This window comes from Mus caroli, unplaced genomic scaffold (assembly GCF_978045245.1).
Source record: "Mus caroli unplaced genomic scaffold, Mus_caroli_1 scaffold_18, whole genome shotgun sequence".
Classification (NCBI taxonomy): Eukaryota; Metazoa; Chordata; class Mammalia; order Rodentia; family Muridae; genus Mus; species Mus caroli.
The window spans coordinates 19,683,662-19,705,537 of record NW_028227273.1 but is presented as its reverse complement, the minus strand read 5'-3'; the positions used below and the strand labels follow the sequence as shown (position 1 = coordinate 19,705,537).

At 40.6% G+C, this 21,876-nt stretch overlaps 1 protein-coding gene across 5 annotated transcripts in view; it reads left to right on the top strand.

Annotated features, from left to right (window-relative positions):
* Ltbp1 (latent transforming growth factor beta binding protein 1) overlaps nt 1–21,876 on the top strand; it is a 387,481-nt gene that overhangs the window by 258,772 nt on the left and 106,833 nt on the right. For 4 of the 5 annotated variants that reach the window (XM_029471038.2, XM_029471037.2, XM_021185976.3 and 1 more), the window contains 6 exons: nt 5,013–5,135; nt 12,478–12,645; nt 15,011–15,238; nt 17,446–17,468; nt 20,740–20,839; nt 21,293–21,391. In XM_029471038.2, the coding sequence (XP_029326898.1) occupies nt 5,013–5,135; nt 12,478–12,645; nt 15,011–15,238; nt 17,446–17,468; nt 20,740–20,839; nt 21,293–21,391 (741 nt within the window). The remainder of the gene's footprint in view (nt 1–5,012; nt 5,136–12,477; nt 12,646–15,010; nt 15,239–17,445; nt 17,469–20,739; nt 20,840–21,292; nt 21,392–21,876) is intronic. The other variant, XM_021185979.3, reaches the window with a different exon arrangement.

Sequence of the window (21,876 nt, the reverse complement as noted above, 5' to 3'; positions counted from 1 at the left end):
ATTCGAGGCTAGTCTGGCACTACAGAGTGAAACCTCATTTCAAACAAAATAAAGCAAAACGAAGAGGGCAGCAATACCCCAAACCAGTAACACTGCCTGTTAGTGTTTGCATTGTAGAGGAAGGATTGACCTTTAAATGGCTAAGAAGTATATTAAAAAGTATTCTGTGTCAGTTCTCATTTGAGAACAGACTAAAACCATATGGCCCAGCACTGCACTCTTCCAAAATGACTGAATTCAGTAGAAAGATTAATACTAAGTTGACAAGGACTTGTCAACTGGGAGTGAAAATTGGCATAGCTTTTGGACAACAGCTTAAAGTAAATATAAACATGTAAATACATACTCAAGAGAATAAGTATTGAGGTCTTCCTGTCTATTCACACACACACACACACACACACACACACACACACACACACACACTTGTACACACATGTATTTGTGAATGCTCGCAAATAATTAATAACAACAGCCCCAAATGAGAAAGAAATAACCAATGTAGTTTTTGAATGGTTAAGTTTGGTTTCCCTACAGAATAACATACAACACACAATGAAAAGACCAAGCTGGAGCTGGAGAAAGTACCGAAGGAGCTAAAGGGATCTGCACCCCTATAGGTGGAACAACATTATGAACTAACCAGTACCCCAGAGCTCTTGACTCTAGCTGCATATGTATCAAAAGATGGCCTAGACGGCCATCACTGGAAAGAGAGGCCCATTGGACACACAAACTTTATATGCCCCAGTACAGGGGAACGCCAGGGCCAAAAAAAAAAAAAAAAATGGGAATGGGTGGGTAAGGAAATGGGGGAGAGGGGGTAGGGTATGGGGGACTTTTGGGATAGCATTGGAAATGTAATTGAGGAAAATACGTAATAAAATATATTAAAAAAAAAAAAAAAGAAAAGACCAAGCTACTATATGTAACAGCACTGAAGCACTTTATAGTAAATAGCAAAACTAGTTAGACAAATGAACAGTATTATTCATTTTATGTGCAGTTCAAGAATAGGCAAGGTGACAACAGTTGTAATAATCCCCAGCCACAGTGCAGTGATGCCACCTGGGAAGGGGCTTTCTGAGGCAATGAATTGTTTGTTTGTATAATGTACATGTCTCTGTGTGGGCATCTTCATGAATTCAGGTGGCTGTAGAGGCCAAAGTGTGTCAAGTCTCCTGGAGCTGGAGATGAGTAGCCAACAAGGGTGTTGGGAACTGAACTCAGGTCCTCTGTAAGAGCAGTAATTGCTCTTAACCTCTGAGTCATCTCTTAAGACTTTGGGAATGTTCCTAATCATGACCTTGATAATGACCACATAGCACATGCACGCTTGTATTTCTTCTGTTGTTTGTTTATTTTCAAGATCTTATTTTAATTACAACATTTCTCCCATCTCTTTCTTCCATTCAAACCCTCTCATATACCTTCTTAAGTGTTAACACACTTGGGGACATTTAGCTGTGTACTTCAGATGGAGATATTTTAGTGTATATGAAATAAATAGAAGAAAGTTCAAAATAGAATGAATCTCTAATTGTGATGTTGTAGAAAATGTGCAAAGATATAAAGCAGTCGGCTGCTGAAGAAAGCATGGCTCTTTCTGGCAGCTGTGAGTGTGTTCATGAAGGCCATACTTCAAGCAAGGTTCCTAGGGTCAGTTGGGGGAAGTGGCGGTCAGGGGTACTGGTGGCCCAAGATGACCAGAGTAGTGGAAACGAGGAGGATCTTTCATGACCTCCACCCCCCCACCATTTGCTTGTCTGTACCTATCTACAACTGTGGGTCTCTCAGTTCCTATTTCTTGTTTATTTTTAACTTTTAGTTTCTATGTCCCAAGGCAACATGGTTAAGTCTGTGAGTTGTGTTAAAGAGGTCCAAAGGAAAAGCACTGGAAGCATTGGAAAGCATATGGTTGCCAACAAGGCAATTGTTATCAATGAGACATTTAGACATGGGTCAGAAAATAGAGGACCTTCAACCTTGACCTGATAGCCAACAATAGGGCTGGCTGGGATATAAATGCATTAAAAGCCTGGTAACAAAGAAAAGTTCTGATTCCCGAGAAGAAGCCGTGGAGTGTGTTGTAGAAAAGCCTCAGAATAGGAGAAGAAGGCTAACACTTGTAACCACATAGCGACGTGCGGGAGGAATAGAAGAGTGGAGACTGTGTCCAGTGTTTCTGATCACAACTGGCTGGCTACCCAAACCTCAGGCTTTACTTAGATCCTGTGATAAGGTCTTTGCTTGTACTGTGTAAGCTCCAACTGGACTTGGCACTCTTCCTGGTCCTTCATGGTGGTTTTCTTAAGAAGAGTGAGTTATGGGGGAATAGTTTCAATTATATGCCACATAGAAAAGACTGTTACCAGCACAGTACACAGCCCCCCCCCCCAAAAAAAAAGAATAGGACAACCAGGTGCTGGGCCAGGTCTTCTTCTGGGTACAATCTAGTTGTTTCCAGATGCATCCAGTTGGCACTTGATACATCTTATATAACATATATGCACTAATTTTTCATTTGTATATCATGCAACAAGGTACATTTTGTCACTGATGTTAACTAAAAACACTGCTCAGCATCCGACATATACTCAAATGAAAGTGTTCTCGTGGAATCTAATACCTCAGACAGTGAATATACACAGTGAAAAAACTTAGAAATGAAAATGTTAAAAGGGTGTGGCTTAGAGGAAATATCTATAACGTAAATAACCACGACTGTAGAAATTCTTCTAGAATTTATGTTTCAATAATATTTTCTTGAATAATGATTTATTAAGGGGAGTATTTGATTTTGATGTGAAGAGTCTGTAATACTTTGCTATCATTGTATCCAATCTTAATTTAGGAAATTAATAAATTTAAGACTCTCCATAAAAAGATTGCAGAAGAATTCCTGATGGAAAGACATGAAAGTTCCTTGACATAGGCACGCTAACGGCCAACATCTGTTAATTGTTAAGCTTCAGAGCCCACACTGGATCAAATAAAAATGGCTACTAGTTTTTCATTTTTAACGTATTCATTATTTTTCAGTCTTGATTACCTTTACACAGGACTATGAAGGCTTTTGTTTTATATTTTAGTCATCTCACTTGTATCTTCCCCTCTCAGATCCTTTTGATTTTTCCACGACTGGCCCATGAGGCATCTGTTTCCAGGCACAGTATTCCTCTTACTTTACTCCAGACTGTTCCACTGCTGGGTGTTTATGCTTGGGTATCACAATGGGACCTTGAACTGTGAAACAGAATTCCTCACCTCCTGGCATTCTCCATTTATGAAACCTTTCCTCTTTTCTTAGACTCAAGCCCCTGACACCTTTGAGTCCTCTCCACTACTTTGCAGCCTTAGGTTCTCAGTTGAATTCCAAGTCATGTCAGTTGTTCTTTTTTAAAGTGAACAGTGCTCTCCTCATCTTCCTGATTACCCACTGTTACCCACATGGCCTGTCACGAACCTCCTATTTGCACTGCTCCTTCAGTGTTCTTCTCTGCTCATCAAGCCATGTGCTGGCCAGGTCGGGTGAACTACCTTGGAGTTTGCTGCTCATGACACTGCTTTCCTACTCAAAACCTTTCTATGTATCTCTCTGTTTTCAGTAAGATTGACGCCAAACCTAGCCTGGCATGTAGCAGCTCTGTCTCCCAACTATGTACCTCATTGTACTTTTTTCCATTTAGTGGCATGCCTTACCATTTTCCGGGTCCCTTCCCTTGGCCAATCTCTGTTCTCATGCTTCAGTCTCCACCCATGTGAATATGTCTTCTAACCCAGTCCCATCACTGACACACACACACACACACATGCACACACACACACCTCCTACACTGAGGAAGTCGGAAGTCTCACATCCTCCCAACACTGCCTCTGACTTCTTTCAGTAGTGCTTGCCTGTCTTTATAAGCAATTTCAGATATGAATTCCAGTTTCTAATTGTTCTAGTTTAGGTAACTTGTACTATTCTTTTTTTTTAACTTGTACTATTCTTTACAGCTTTCACAGTTCATATTTTTATGCACATCTAGAATGTCAGTACCTCCAGACTGAGGCTGCCTCCCTGTATACTCTGTAATGCTTAGCATAAGCTAACACAAAAGCTTTGTGAAGATGGCTCTATAGATCAATATTGTACACTAGTATATTTTCAGCACCTAAGACAGGACCTGGAGTATAACATATATATCAGAACTAATGATACAACTGCAGATGCTTAATAGAGATTCAGTGTAAAAATAACTTTTATTCACCAGGTGTAAGTGTTGTTGTAGAGGCTTACTGCTGAGTAATCTCACCCTTTCTAGTTCTTTCTGAACTCTGGCTGGCTGGTCAACTCAGCCATTTTGGCTCATAAGTCCTCTCCATGCTGTCTGATCCAAACTGGTTTCTCTCGGCTTCTGACTGAATTGCTCTGCTTGGCCTCAAACTAACTCTGGCAATCTGTTCTAATCTTCTGGCTTCTCATTCTCTGGCTCATTCTATCTTCACCTGTTCGCTCTACAGCCTGTCTTTGTAAAACTGCTAGACACCTTGCCCCCTTTCTTTCCCTCACTCTCTTAAATATTCTCTCTGTTCTATTCTCCTATGGGTTAGGCATATCCCACTTCTGACTCATTCTGTCAGATTTTTTTCGAAATCATCGCTTTGCCTGCCCCTCAATTAGATGTCACTTTCAAACATGGCTGCTTTCTTCCTTCCACAAACTAACCTGACCTTCATTTTATAGATTAAAGGTGTGTACTAGGGGCATGTCTGTATTCTGGTTGGATCGTATGGACCTTGAAAGTCTTTGGATGTGATCTCTTGCCAGAGCAGCCATATTTCTGGGTCAAAATGACACTGCAATTTGGTCATTTTAATTTTAATTCCTTTACTCCTACTGTATTCACCCTTTGTTTACTTGAACTATGATTATTACTATGAGACATAAATTGAACATGAGTGCACCCAGAATCTGCACACGAGGGCTGGGCTGCTCTATCTGAAAGGCTTTTATTTTCTTGCAGATATTAATGAATGTCAGCTACAAGGTGTATGCCCTAATGGTGAGTGTTTGAATACCATGGGCAGCTACAGATGCTCCTGCAAAATGGGATTCGGGCCTGACCCTACCTTTTCAAGTTGTGTTCGTAAGTAGTAATCAATTCAGCTTTCTGTGTTTTAATCATATGTCTTTGGGGGCAATGTAAAAGAAGAAAATATTCAACTAATATTAAAAATATGGGAGAAAATTCTATTAGTAAAAAATGATAAGAGCAAGGAGACCAAACCCAATTTAGTAAACTACATCTATGTTATGGGAAATTTTCCATGATACATTTTAACTGCATTCAAAAGTACTTCACACTAAAACTCAGAATAGTGCATAATCACAAAGAGGGAACATACTTGGATAAAAATGAAAAGAGTTCTCTCTAGGCTGTGGTGGTATATACCTATGATCCCAGCACTCAGGAGGCATAGACAGGTGGACCCTGGAGTTCAAAGCCAGCCTAATCTACAGTGCAGAGACAGTTCCAGGTCTAAAAGATGAGAGATAGAGACTGATATTTTTTAGTCTGTCTCAAAAAAAAATTCAGGCAACAACAACAGAAGATGGGGAGGAGGAGGAAAGGAACGAAGGAAGGGAGGTGAGGGAGAGAGAGGGGGAAGAAGGAGAGGGAGGGAAAGGAGGAGGGGAAGGGAGAAGGAGAAGTAGGTTTATTTAAAAAGGTGTATCAGTCCTTGTGGTTTTGGGAGATAAAAACGGATTTTTCCTTTATAAATATTTAAGCCTTCTTTAGGCTAAATCAAGCTTGGCCTCGGCTTCTGCCTTTAATTATTGCAAATCCTGAGCCACTGGAGTCTGTTTTTATGAGGTTTCGCTGTACTTTCTCAGTTAGAAAAGCCTGGAAAATCATTCAGATTTTCTGGCTCTGCTCTGATATCCTCCAAATCTCCAAAAGGCCCTCAAAGTGATGCTACTAGTTAAGGAATGTCCCTGGGATGCTACTAGTTAAGGAATATTCCTGGGATGCTACTAGTTAAGGAATGTCCCTGGGATGCTACTGGTTAAGGAATGTCCCTGGGGTTTGCTTTTCTATAGAGTAAAGGTAACAGTCTCCCATGAGGTCACATAATATTGATTTATGATCTCACCCAATAGGCCCTATCTTCATGAAAATGAATCCAGTATATTCATTTGGGTGTTTATATGATCATTATACATTATACGATCTGTCTGACAATTAGGTTGGAGGCACCTGAGGTAAAAAGCCCTAAAGAGGGTGACCTCTGTGTGTGTATGTGTGTGTGTGTGTGTGCTCTCGCACAGCGCACGTGTGTGTTTGCTGTGCATACATGGTGTGTGCTATGTGTATTGCTGTGTGCTACATGCATGTTTGCATTGCATGCATGTGTGTATAGTATGTATATATGTGTGGTGTATGTGGTTAGACAAGAGAACAACCTCAAGTATCATATCTCAGGTACCATTTATCTTGCTTGGGGGGGGGGGGGGAACAAGGACTTTCACTGGCCTGGAACTTACCAACTAGGCTAGATTGGTTGGCCAGGAAGTCCCAGGGACACACCTATCTCTGCCTCTTCAGCACTGGGATTGTTAACAGTTGCCACACGCCTAGCTTTTTTTTATATGGACTCTGGGGATGAGTTCCCATTCTTGCAGAGTGAGCATGTTACCAAATAAGCTCTCTTCCCTAGCCTTAAATTCAGACTAAAAAAATATCAGTCTATATTCTAATGTATACGGGTGTTTTGTCTCCACGTATATCCTTGCACCACATGTATGCCTGGTGCCCACAGAAACTAGAAGATGACACTGGACCTTCTGGAACTGGAGTTACAGATAATTGTGAGCTTCCATGTGGGTGCTGGAAATAGAACCTGGGTCCACTGGAAGACCGGCCAGTGCTCTTATACCCCTGAACCATCTCTCCAGGTCTCCAAATGCAGAATTTTAAAAGATGACCACATTGTATGGTAACCCTCATCATCATTAGGAAAAAAGTAACCACTGCACATTTGAAAAAGTATATGGTCATCCGAAGCTTAAAAACCTCACAGTAGGGTGAGGTGCCTTTAAGAGCAATTCTGCGCGTTTCTGTCCAGCTAGGCTTTTTGAATTTATTCTGATGTGGGCTTGGTGCTTGTTAAGCTGCCTCATATTTGATCAAGTGAAAACAGTCTTCATGAGGACTTGGCCCTTCAGCTCCAGCCCAGCTGACTATTCTCTAAGCTCTGCTATACAGAGAGAGGAAATGAAGTCATGTCAAACTGACAGATCTGTTTGCTGGATGTAAGCCTTTTGAAATGTTGTTACTAATTAGTGCTGTTTTCCTTTTAAAACTGACAAATGCAGATTAGGAAATTGTGCACGTAAGTCTTTTTTCCCCCTCTCTCTCCCTTTCTATCTCTCGATTTCTCTCTGTGTGTTCTTTTATGATTGGTTCTGATCTGAAGCAGACAGACACCTAGCCAGAAGGCATTTTGGAGTTTGTTAAATTAGACTGTAAAGTTCTCATACAAAGCACATTTGAAAACTGATGTCAGGATTTGGAATGTTAGGGAACAAACAAAGCTGTTGGTAATATCCAGATAATTTAGAGGTATCTTTTGGGCACTTTGAACTACATAAAAGAATATTTAGACAGGTTCTAGTTTAAGCAGCATTTATTGTTAAAAATTTTTTTGATGCAGTGTTAGTTGTAAATTCATTTTTATCTTACACAGTCTGGTTAGAGTTCTCACAACCTAATCTGGTTGCAGATTAGGTTAACTTGGAGAACCGGCCCTAGACGTGAGAGTTTGACAAGATCTCATTGTCTAGCATGATGAAGGGCAGGCATCCAGGTTTTAATGAAATTGTAGAAACCTGCCAATGTGACTCTTGAAACACTTGCATAGCTCTTCAGAATGTATTTTTCTTGCCATTGCCCAAATAATTCTGAACTTATTAAACAACCATCCATTCTTATTTGAAAAATAAATAATTCAATTTTACGGGTCAGCTGCAAACAGCTGAAATGATAAGTATTAAGTGATATTTGTTGCTAGTTAAGTGTTCCAGTTTAGAACTCAGAGTTAAAATTGGGCCCTTTACCAGCATGGAGACCACAGATGTGTTTTTCTTTCTTTTCTTTCTTTCTTTCTTTCTTTCTTTCTTTCTTTCTTTCTTTCTTTCTTTCTTTCTTTCTTTCTCTCTCTCTCTCTCTCTCTCTCTCTCTCTCTCTCTCTCTCTCTCTCTCTTTCTTCCTTTCTTTCTTTCTTTCTTTCTTTCTTTCTTTTTTTCCCTCTGTGAATTTACCACATATGCTATCATGAATGTGTGTCAAATTCCTTCAGAGTTTGTGATTTGTACCTATTTGTCCAGATTTGTTTATGAACTGTATGAAGAAACTGATGAGGAGTCTAAAGCCAGTTGGAAAGAATCAGGGGAGAATGTGATGTTCTCAAGAAGTGGGGACAAATAGTGTATCTTTCATGGTCATGAGAGAGTAGCAAAGGAATTGGGAAAGGAGCGAGTTTGCTTGCGTGCACACACATGCACACACATACACACACACACTCACACACCAGAGCTTGAGTGTGCAAGCATGCGTTAGAGACTGATAGCATTTGCTTAAGCAGCATGAAATTAGGGTACATCTGGGTCATAAAATGTGTGGCTGACTCTGAACTCTTAAGAAGTGTACTTGGCAGTCGCTAGGATCTCTGGGAAGCTCTTGGTGTTCCTGAATGCTGTGAGGTGAACACCCTTGGCGTTCTTTGACTCCAGCTGAAGGGTGCAACCATTTGCCATTCTTGCCTTGCCCACGCTCTGCCCTTGACCTTGTGAGGTCAAACAGAAGAGAAGAGGAGGTGGCTGACAGTTGCTGCCTCTTCTGACCTGTGCTTAGGGAGCTGGACCAGTGTCCTCCAAGCCTGCCCCTGCCTATCTTGTGGAACAAAGTGAAAAGCTTGGGTTTATCACAGTCATGTGGAGAAAAGTAGAATCCCTTGGGGGGAAGATTTTCTGCCTTCTGTACTGCACTCATTCTTCTGCAGGCATTTATGCATCTGATGTCTGCTGCTGAGGTTCAGGTAAGGGCCCCAGATGAAAGCAATCTGTCTTGGGGCTTTTAATGTTGTATGTGTTCTCTACCCTTGAACTTGGAGTTAAATGACAGACAAAGGAGGCCAGGGAGGAGATCTGCTCAGGAACTTCTACCATCACCCTAGAGGTCATGAGACAAAGAAGGGAGAGTCCTTTCTAACATGCCAGTCACATTTAGGATTTCTATTTAGTTTCCCCACCCACTTTACCACGATTGTAATTATTGTTCATGTCTCACATGTTGGAAATTAAGGCAAAGAGAGTTCTAGAAACCTTACCAGATCACCTAAGTAGTAATCAACAGTTGAGATTTAAAACTAGGATTTGGGCATCCAAGGTTCTGGGTTCTAGGTCAACAGTTGGGAAAATTGCAGTCTATGAATGGAACCAGCCTATTGTCTGGTTTTGTAAATAATGTTTTATTGGTACACAGCCATATCCACATATATGTTGTCTAAGGCTGCTTTTGTGATAATCATGGCACAGATAGTGAGTTGGAACAGAGACCGTTGGGCTAATAATCCTTAAAATATGTATAATCTGGTTCATTACAGAAAAAAAAAAAGCGTGCTGACCATTAAGCTGAACAGCTGTCTGGTAGAACATTCTAAGACAATAGGAACATTTGCATCCACACTGCCTGAGGAAGACATTCATCAGTCCAAACAGAGGAACTATTACCCTGCTGCTAAGCTTTCTTTTACATTTAGTCTGTGACCTTGGACCTCATATGGCTCGCTTGCACAGAAACCAGAGAGTGGACAGGAGAGGGAAGGCTCCAGATAGTTCTGTCTTCCCACTTCTTTTAGAAGCCACACCAGAGTTGGCTTTATTAGACATATTTTGTGAAGGTTATTATGCTTATTTTGTTCTGTCAATTTTTTGCCATATGAGAGGTTGAACTCATGGCCTTGCACATGCTTTGCCACTGATCCGCACCCTCAGTACATGTGTGGGTTTGGAATCTTCAGGGGTGTTCTGTTTTTTCATCCACTCCCTATCCTCCAACCCTCAGTTCACTTGTAATCTCTCTCTTTTCTTTGTTGAACTTCTGTTACTAAGTAATGGTTGAGTTGGGCGCATGTGTTCTTGATAGAGCAGAAAGAGCTGGGTTTTATATTGTTATAGGTATCTTAACATGCATTCTATGTCTACTGTGTGCCAAGGATTTAGAATACCATAGATGAGTGTACATACTGACCCTATTCTTTATAAGTAAGAAAGTTGAGGCTTGGCCAGTACATAATTTAGCATTAAAAATAAAACCAACCAAACAAAAATCCAGAACTAACAGGATAAGTATGTGTCCAGGAGCCAATTCATTGATAGAAATATCCCTTCCATATAAAAAATAAGTACGAGTGAATATGCTTTCTTACATGGCAATGCATACATTTGTAAGTATGAACGTGCATGCACATCATACATGTTTTTGCATAAGTAAGAGGAGGGTGCATTTATCTCAGGTAACTGGTTGACTGACAGAGTAGTTGGCAGAGTTTCCACTCAGAAAAAGCTGATGTAGTAGCTGAAGGGAGCTGACTGACACAATTTATTCTTGCTCAATGCAGATCAGTATTTTTTTTTCTTGTATATGTTTGAACAGATTGGGTGAAGCCCATTCATATCATAGAGGATGATATGACTTTTACTTCAGTCAAAGTCCTCTGGCTTAAATATCAATGTTGTATGAAATAACAGTAAAACCCAGACAACACCAAAAACAACCGACAATCCAGTATCTGTTTAAATACCCAAGTCATAGTGTTTAGCCTTGTTCATACACAAACTTAGTCATTATTTCCAATCAAAATGAGTTTCCCATAAACCTATGTAATTGTTATGTAAATGAAAATATGAAAAAATAAGGGTCAGGAAAGATAAGTGTATTAATATCTTTTGTTGCGTACTGTGGATAAAACACTATGACCAAGGAGACTTAAGGAAGACAAAGTTTACTTTGCCTCCATTTCCAAAGGGTTAGAGTCCATAGTGTTGGGGACAGCAAGTCAGCAAGGGTCAGGCATAGCAATAGAAACAGGAGACTGGGACCTCACAGCTTGAACCACAAGTTCAATGAAAATAAAGGAAACTGGTAGTAGTGAGGTTTGCATGGGTGTAATCTCAAAGCCTGTGCCCAATGACACACTTCCTCCAGTAAAACTTTACTATCTAAACTTCCCCAAACAGTACTACCAATTAGGGACCAAGTTTCCAAATGCTGTAAACTAGGGGGCACATTTCCCATTCCATCATCACACAGCAGGTTTCCTGAAAATTGGGGGGGACAGGTGAGTGGTAGATTCATGTTTTAGAGCCACCCATGTCCCTTGCGTCTTCCTCTGCCATCTGACTTCATTATTCAGATTATTCTCAGAGCATCTAACCTGGAAAGTTAGTCCTGTTTGAAAGGTAGAAATGTGCATCTAAGCAGGAAGGGCAAAAAGTTGGATTGAATTGTGAGTACCAGGGGCTGGAAAAAAGGCAATTGGGATGACAGCATAAGAGAGAAGAGATATGGCTGAGATGGGGAAACAGACAGGAGGCCACCAACCTGGGGCTGACCTGACAGTGTTGTCTCACACTGAATCTGGTCCTGTAGCACTTACTACCCCAACCATACACCATGCATGCATTAAGAGATACACACCTGAAAGGCAAAGCTGTGTCTCGCTCTCGACTTTGCCTCTTGTGCCAGCATTTGAATGAAGTGCACTCACTCCTGATTTACATTAGAAGATCACGGTGAGGAGACAGGAGCCAGATGATAACAGCTTGGTTACCTTTGCAGCATAGAATGAGGGCTTGAGAATTTGCCTACTCTGATGTGCTTGCCACACTGGGACTCTGTGTAGCTCAGCCAATCAGCAACCACTCCCTGTCTGCCATGTATGTTCTCTGGCCTTGGGTGAGAATTCCTGAGCTTCTGACAGCTCCCCAGCTGCTGGTTTGTGGTACTAAGCTTGCTGCTGATTTTCCATGGTGCCTGGACATTCATCAGCCATTACCTTAGAACCAAATTTTTACCCCAGTCTCAGGAAACAGTTGGTCAAAATTGTGATTAGTCATAGATGACTAGGTTGGTTAGACAGCTAGCTAATGGTGGAAATGTTTAACTTAAACACACATCCCTATATTAATATTTGTTAAAAATAGAATCCAGTCAGAGACAGGAGTAATTAATTAAGAGTATTTGCTGCTCTGACACCAAAGATGATTTAGAGAATGAACACTTAACAAAACAAATTATTCCCGGAATCTAGATGGATTTATCTTAAAGCAAGGTTTGTCATCCATGCTGTGAGGACCATCTTATGTTAACTTAAAGTCGATCTGACTTGTTTCTTCAGTGACATCAGGCTTGTCTCTTTCTTTAGCGGATCCCCCTGTGATCTCAGAAGAGAAAGGGCCCTGTTACCGCCTTGTCAGTCCTGGAAGGCATTGTATGCACCCTCTCTCTGTTCATCTCACCAAGCAGATCTGCTGTTGTAGTGTGGGCAAGGCCTGGGGCCCACATTGTGAGAAATGTCCCCTCCCAGGCACAGGTAAGCCGTAAACACCTGTATATACACTAATGTTCCCAGCTCCAGGAACAAAGTGACGTCAGCAGTTTACGTTACTTTAGGTTTCTGAGTTTAGCTTTTAATAGTATTATGTGTTTGTATTATTTCTGAAGAAAGCAGAGTTGGAGAAGTTCAAGTCAGAAAAGAAATGTACATAGGAATTCCCCATTATTTATGGATTTCTTTTTACATGTTAAGCTAAGAAGATAAACCCTTGTATTTTATTATCAGCTTCCAGAATGAGGATTGATATTTAAGTATAAAAACCAGAAAGCTCTACTAGGCACTGTGCTTTCCTAGTGGTTTGCTCTCCATGGTTTTACAGCCCAGTAGACATTGACTTATTTATTCAGTTATTAAAATTGCACTTGATTTCTCTAATTGGAAATACAAAGAATTGTATTCAACTATGAGAGTATGAGGAATCAATAAACTCCCAAGCAGAGTCAGAAGGAGTTCAGTGGAAGAAAAGGAGGCATGGCCTGCAAGCACTGGGCATCATACGATCAAGGAAGGCGTGGCATCGATTTCACTGGCTTGGTACGGGTGCCAAGCATCGCACTAAATTGCTTACTTTAGAGGAACTTCCCTTATAGGAACACGCACATTAAATCTCTAGGTGTCTTACATGACATTGTGTAGTAAATCACACAAGAGTAGATAGGATTTAAATGTAAATTTTAGTATCATAGTTCACCTTTGGTAGTGGTTAGAGTCAAAAGGAACAGCTACGGCAAAAATAGGAGTTTATTGTCAGTGAACTGATAGATGGATGATTTTAGACTTCTCCCACAGGCTCTAGCACCCTCCTGTGCCTTCTGACACACTTATTACTAACAAAGCTTTGCCATTCATAGGCCCACATCTCTCCTTAAGGTCAATTTTGTCAGGGTTTTAATCCTTACATGAAGTGGAACTAAGATGGGGAATATTCATCAGGGCCTCTTCCCAAAGTACAGTAACTCAATTTCATTATGGTATTAATCACACAATTTTTTGTATTTAAGTTTTGCTCATGGGATGATTTTAATCAAATGTGTGCTTTGCTAGAAAACCATGCTTTGTTCTGGAACTGTCCATTTTTTTTTAAATTAAGAATTCTCTGTCTTAGTAGATTCCGCCGTTGAGTGAGTGAATCCTCAGAAAAACAGCATCTCAGCTTTAAGGGAATATTGTAGTTTTCTTTTGATTAAGGACTAATTCCAGGCCCAGTCCATTCAATAGACGATTTCTTGTTCTGTGAAAATGAGAAATGACTTACTTTACTTTCAATTTTAAAAGTAGAAACAAAAACTTGACCGTAAGCCCCCTTGTTTACATTTGTCAATTTGCTTCCAATCCCAAGAGCCCAGTGATTATGTAGAGTTTGCGTCTGTCTGCCACACTCTACAGGCCCCAGGGTTTGCTGCTAGAGGTCTTCAAATCACACATCATCCCCAGTCCACTCAGAGGGGGAAAAAAAGACATTTTAAAGACATTTTTCCTGACCAGAGTGATGAGTCCATGGTACAGAATGTCCCGTTGTCCTCTGCATGGTGAATCTGACCAGATTTGCTGGCTGTCCCTGACCACAGAGAGAATTGCACACTGCTCGCTCTGGCATTTTCTTCTTGCTTCGGCTTCTGACTATAGCCTCTGACTTGTCCCTAGTGTTGCGGCTTTCTTCTCACTACCTGAAGGTCCTCTTCAAAGACATCCCCCCTCTCTGCCCCTTCATCACCAGTACCCTCATTCCAGATATAGCACGGCATTCTGTCTGAGTCCTTGGATTTACCAACTGGACACAAGTCAGGAGGGTTTCAGTCCCCTATGTCCCTGAATATAGTGAACACCTTCTTGCTCGTCATTTAACTTAGATGGTTGCTGAGTTCTTCATTAATAATCACTGAAAGGACAAGAGCAGAGGAAAGGAGAAAGCCTGACTGTTGGTGATATTTCATACTCACATGTTAGATAGTTGTCACCTGTAGTTAAAACGACTCCTAGTATAGTACATATCTTTTTATGTAATGTAGTTTACATACATAATGTAGTCTACATAGTGGCATATCGGCTACTAGAATATAAAAACAATATATAAAATTCATGCTAATTATATATCCTAGTTGGGTAGGATAAGGAATTAGTAGACGAATAAATGTTTAAAGTAAAAGTTAAAAATTTTCTTGTAAATACGCAAGTCTATCAGAAATTTAAGCAATTTGCTTACATTTTGCATCTGTTTCTCAAGTTTTGAAATGTACCTATATTAGTGATGATTTATTAAGAGATATTCATCATGATATTTTCCTCTGTAAGTTTGTACTGTTAGATTTTTAAAAGGAATATTTTCCCATCCCAAATCTAGCTGCTTTTAAGGAAATCTGTCCTGGTGGAATGGGTTATACGGTTTCTGGCGTTCATAGACGCAGGCCAATCCATCAGCATATAGGTAAAGAAGCTGTATATGTCAAGCCAAAGAACACTCAACCTGTTGCTAAAAGTACTCATCCTCCACCTCTCCCAGCCAAGGAAGAGCCTGTGGAGGCCCTGACCTCCTCGTGGGAACACGGGCCGAGAGTGGCGGAGCCCGAAGGTGAGCTTACATGTTGGATGTGGGCTCTAGCCATCCATCTCTGTATCTGTACTTTGGTGTTTGTTTTTATCCCTTTAGAGCATGCCTCTGGTCCTTAATGATGCTGAGATTTTCAATTGTGTAATTCTTTAATGGATGAGGAAGCTATATTGGATGTTGTAGGATGTTTAGCAGTGTGAATGTCCTTTGACTTTTATGACACACACACACAGACACACACACACTAGACTATAAAGGTCCCTGAATATTGAATACATCCTTAGATCCAGTATGGACCATTTTGCCTGACTGAGAGGCATCCTGTGGTGTGTGTTCCTAGTGGGTAACAATACTCCATGGGAATTCCAGAACAATGTTATGCAGTTTGGGAGCTATAGTAACTTAATGTTTACTCCTGGAGAGGGATTTTTGTCTTCAGGGAACAGTACAAATTCATTTCTGTGTCCAGAATTCTACTGTATAAAGGAGAATCCACAGGGTTAAAAATGTTGATGGGCTGAGCTTTTGTGAGGTGGTAGCTGGCAGAAGGGATGCTGCCAGGTGACAGGCCAGAAAGTAGGAACCAGACAGCTCAGGAATCTGGGAGGGCTATGGGAAAGTCCTCTCATTTACCTTGTGACAAATTCATAGACATGACTTGTTGTGTGTCATAAAAATTGTATAATGGGGCCCATGACTAAGGGCATAAAGTCTAGTGACCTCTAGTTTTAATCTCTGCTTGCCCTCTCCCCAAGAAATATTTTCTTCTCTCCTTAGTGTATAATGTATATGGACTATTTTGATTATCACAGAAAAGCCTTGTTCCTGAAAAATGGAACAGGTTTTGGTCTGTAAGGAATGTATCTCTTTCCTCTAAAACCATAAATAAAACAAAAAGCTCTTGTTGGCTTTTGTCATTAATTCTTAGGTAAAGAGTTGCCCATTTGTGAGTCATGTGGGAGCTTGGCATTACCTCTTCCCTAGTAGCAGAGGTTGTTCTGAGCTCTGAGCATGGTGCCTTCTGGCCTATATCTACTGGGTCACTTACTGTGGTATAATTCTTCCTTGGGTAAGCAGAGCAAGTAGGACCTCACCTGGTATTGTCTCTGTCTACCTAGGTCAGCCATTCCCAGCCCGTGGGTCACAACCCCTTTGAGGGTTGAACAATTCTTTCACAGAGGTCTCCTAAGACCATCCTGCTTATCAGATATTTACATTGTGATTGATAACAGTAGCAAAATTGCAGTTATGAAGTAACTTTTGTGGTTGGGAGTCACCCCAACATAAGGGTGGTTAAAGGGTTGTAGCATTAGGAAGGTTGAGAACTACGGGGCTAGGTTGCTCATCCTTTGTTTAGCAGAAGAAGATAGGCATATGTATGGTTCTGTCTCTAGAATTCCTTAACAATGGGTTTCATAGGGTAGAAAGACAGTTAGCTTCCTCCCCTTGAAAGAATGGTGCTTTTAATTTATCTGGTAGGCTCATTTCTTCCTGGAATTAATGAATCCAACTTATTTGCTAATAGTTAAGGAGACATAGTGACTCAGAAAATTCCAAGTAATAAACAAAGCTGTTGACCAGTGCTAGGAATTGCTTAATGAAAACAAGCATTTCAAAAATATGAAGACCTCACCCCCACCACAATAACATTACTGATTGAGTAATAGTTAAGTTGCTAATTATATTAATGCTAAATAGTAATTGTCTCTTATTGGCTTTATGAGGTGTGGCTTTTGTTCGATTCAGTTTGCATGACAATAATCAGAAGCTTGGAATATATTTAAAAAATGCAGTACCCATTTTCCTGTCTCTATGAAACATTGTCAGTCTTTTTGAACACTGACTTCAGATGGGTTTCTGAATACTGGAAGCATTTGTTTTCTAAAACACAGGAAGTTGCCCAAACTCAAGATTAAGCATTGAACAACTTTTCAGGAAGTGTTTTCTTTAAGCTTGAGGTTAATTTTCTTAATTTTGAATGAGTGTCTCTGAACCTTTGATCTGTGAACCTTGGTAGCTGAACAATGAGAGGCACAAAAAGCTCTTCATCGTTCATGTGTAAAATCATCCCAGGTGCCAGGCGATTGGCATTCCACGTTTGACTTAATTTGCTTCATAATTGTTTGGGGGAGATACTGGCTTCCTAATTCCTTTGGAAATCTGAAATCTGATGAGTGGGTTGTGCTCTGTTCACTGTACTAATTCTCATCTCTCTCTTCTGGTTTTAGTGGTAACAGCACCTCCTGAGAAGGTAATTCACTCATCCTTTTGTGTTCTTTTTCTCTTTTTGACACCAAGGCATTTTTTTTAAGGATATGTGTAGGTCTTTTTTTGGTTTGTTTGGTTTTGTTAACTTTAGGACATACATATTAGAGATCAAATTGGATTCTCCAAACGGGTGTTGCTATTCTCAGTGCTCAGAGAGTGATCGCTAAGAGATCTTAGGGATGTGTGGAGGGAGCACCATCCGTTGCCACAGAAGCCGAAATATGGAGAGAAGAAAAATGATGAGCAGAGTTCAGAGAGCTAACTGGTTGCGTGGACTGTGGGGAGAAAGGCTCTGCTGTGTGCACGCAATGGGTTATTCTCAGTATGCATATAAAAATAAGCCAGGCACTCACTTATTCAACTGAAACTTAACACAAACATTCAGTTCAAATTAGATTAAAATTAGGTAAAGTTAGATTAAAAACATGACTTGCCCTTGGAGGCCACAATCAAATACTTAAGTGTTGTTTCTTAGAAGTTTTAGAGAAAATGTCAACAGTATTGAGTTGAGCAGCATGAGGTGGGAGCAGGAATAGGAAGTGTGAACGTTTGCTGATGTGGTGTCCTGTTTATGTAACACTACAACTTCTCTGTACCCTTTGAGTCTTTATTTGATACTATGAAAATTATATAGTTGTTAAATGGCTTTCACTTATATATCATTCATTCCGTTGCCAAAAGTATATTAGGTATTAAAATTTGCTTGACAGATAGATAGATGCATAAATATACAATTTTTAAATAGTGTTTGAATTGTTAGTGTATACCATATGTTCTCATATACATGTTATAAGAATCCCAAAGAAGGAAATGATGATTGTGGAATGATTTATGTGTATATTGGGAGATATCATGCTACATTGAGTCTGAAAGAAGTCCAACAGATTTACATATTTGGCTTGCATGGCTATAACATCTTGAAAGATTAGTGATATACAGTAGCCTGCAAATTTGTTGATTTTGAGCTTAGTTCTAAATGATACAAGGGAGAAATCACTGGGCTTGTAAGTATTCCAGAAAGCTGCCTATACAAACCTGTCACAACTCACCTCTGTTCTTCTCTTTTATGGTATAGTTTATTGTAACTGTACTTGAGACTCTGAAAGAAAAGAGACTTTCTCAAAAGATAAGGCGAAGAGTGAGCTAGGAAGAGACCTCATGTCAACCTCTGTTCCCTACATGCACACAGACATAGATGAAGATGCATGGGCAAGCACAAGTGCGTGTGCACGTGTATGTGCTAGTGCATGGGTGTGAGCACCTGCAGCACCCACCCCCCCACACACACACGTACACATACACACGTAGTGGGAAGGGGTATTGAATCAGAAAGAGATAGTGAACATTTTTCTTACATAGTCTTAACTTTATTTGACCATTTTCCTTGTATACTCTTAACTTCATTTTAATTTAAAAGGCAGTAGTCAGGGTAGGCAATGGAATGAAGATCTGTTTAGTATTAAAACTTTACAAAGTTCTCACCACCTTGAAGGAAGATGTGGAGAAAAGAGATTAGTTCAAGAATGAGACATTTATGTGGGAAGGTTTAGAAAGGAGCAACAAAGATTCTGTTAGAAAGGGAACATGGTCCTGCTTTGATGGGCTGGAATTACACTTGTCATCAGTGGAGTAGTAGCTGCCGAACTGGGTTCCTGCCTGGTAAGTAGTGAAGTGGCTGATTAGGAAGGCTACACCTAAGGGGGATGGAGAGATTCTGCTGTAAACCACAGGAGTGAGTTAGTGCTTGATCCTGGGCTGTTCTTCATTGGTGTGTGCCATGGGCTCCTGGGAAAAGGACTCAGAGATTGATGGAGGCCACCTCTAACAATTAACAGCCCTGCCTTCATATTGAGAGGAGGGTATGTGGGGAAATGTCATGAGTGATTAATGATTCCTGGAACTATTGCAAGAGCAACTGAGGTAGAGAAATTGGTAGCTTGAGAGGACAATTATATGATGCAATCAGCTGAGCATGAGAAAATAAGTCTAGACTGTAGCACTGAGGACTATGGATGAGGAAAGGGTGGACCACTGGGCTGTTGTGGGGCATCTTTAATCCTAGCATTCTGGAGGCAGAGGCAGGCAGATCTCTGTGCATTCAAGACCAGCCTGGTCTATGAAACAAGCTATAGTTCAGCTAAGGCTACACAAAGAGAGCCTATCTCATAAAAAAACAAAAACAGGAAGGAAGGAAGGAAGGAAGGAAGGAAGGAAGGAAGGAAGGAAGGAAGGAAGGAAGGAAGGAAGGAAGGAAAGAAAAGTGTAACCACTGTGGGGGAGTATGAGGAATTTGTAGCATTCCAGAGTTAGCCTGTAGGAATTCATACTTCCAAAATTGGGTTTCAATGAAACTGTCTGTGAGGGGATCTGTCAAAGCATGAAAGGTAATAACAAAAGCCAGGAGATAGGGCAAGAGTGAACTGGATGTCAGGAAGTGGGCTTTCTGCAAGTTAAGCCCAAGAGGCGAGATGTTGGCTAACAGTGAGGAAGTAACTTGATGAATGCACTTAATGAGGTGTCCTGAGCTCTCTGGCCCCATGCTGATATGAGTAAAAGCCCAGATCCTTACTTAACTAGACCAAGTGTCCCATTGGCATGAGCCCCTAAAGAGCTACAGTCGAAGCTGAGCCGTGATGATGGATGGATTTTATTTTTTCTTCCCTTTGTGCTAGAGGTCCAGTTGGGAAGCCACGAGTCTTCTAAGACTGCAAGCTGCTGTTGCTATGGTAGCCTACCACTGCCGAGAGAGAGCTGGGAAGGTTAACTTGTTAGATGTGGCCTAAACAAGGCCACAGTGACAACTGTCTGACTTGAGTACTTCAGCTTAGTGGGTCTTCTTTATGGCTCAGTTGTTACATCAATCATATTATCTACAAAATGTGGCTGTGAGGCAGAGTCACTTGTTAATGACGTGGATATGTAGTCCCCAATTAGGGTTAGAGTTGCCCAGTTCAGATCAAATGTGGAGCCCTGAGCCAAGGTCCTGTTTTCAAGATTTGACATTGAACACCAAGTAAATGGATGAGAGCATGAGTATAGATAAATAGCATGGCCACGAAAAATAAGAAGTTGACATTGTAGCAGCACAATATTTTAAAGCCACATAGGTGTGTGTCTGATCTTGTGATAGTTTTGCCTTGCTGGGAGTATAATTAAATAAAAACTAACACTACATGGGAAAAGAAAAGTAATTCCTGCTTTGTTTCTGCACCTCTCTCTCTCTCTTTCTCGCTCTCTCAAAAACAACCACCCAGGAAATACCCTCACTGGATCAAGAGAAAACCAGACTTGAACCTGGGCAACCCCAGCTCTCCCCAGGGGTTTCAACTATTCATCTGCACCCACAGTTTCCAGGTAACCTGTGCTGAGATGTGCTGTTTATAGGGGTATTCTGAAGAAATTCATAATGATGTGTGTGTGTGTGTGTGTGTGTGTGTGTCTTTGATTGTGTTTAACAAATCATTGGGCTGTATCTTTAAATTTGTCGTGAAATTTATCTCAGTACATTGAAGTACATTCCTATACTAGAATAATGTTGGTTTGAGAAGAGTAGTATATGTAGAAAAAGATCAGTTCTATATAGTATACTATACTTTTGTGTAGTATACAGTGTGCAAAGAGTGGAACTTCTTATTTATCAAGTGGTCATGTTTTGAACTCAGACTTAATACCATTCACTTTCAGGATGACTGTCAGTTCCTGAACAGGGCTAGTGTTATTTTTTAGATGAAGTCATACTTGCATTTTGCACAAGGATGCCAGTGTACATGCCGAGATTTAATTTTCCTTTCCCTCTTCCTCGTGCAGTAGTGGTTGAAAAGACCTCCCCTCCTGTGCCTGTGGAAGTGGCACCTGAAGCTTCCACATCCAGTGCCAGCCAAGTGATTGCTCCTACGCAAGTAACAGGTCAGTGGAGTGTTTGCTGCATTGTGCAGCCTATGAGAACATGGGTACAGACTGCACTCAAAGTGGAGCAGCAAATGCGTGAGATGGATCATCATAAGGTTTAGCCACAAGAACAGATGTGCTGGAGATGAGTGTGCACAGGAAATCCTAGTACATGTGCAATGGCTGATTACAGAGCGATTGACGTTTTTAAAGAATATTTAATATTTTAAAGAAGCACTTCCGGGGTATCACTAATTAGGAACTATGGGACACAATGACGTGATTGCAATTTTACTTTTCAATGTCTACAAATATGGAAGAGGAGATGGAAAGAAATGCATCCGTGTTTGCCAATGACGAGCTAGAAGGCTATAGGCGATCTTTATACTCTTAGATATGATTTTGTATCTTTGAAAAATGTCTATAATGTACGTATTTTAACCCTTATTTTTAAAATTCTAGAAATGCATTCCTTTTGAAACAAATGAGAAAATATAAAGTGG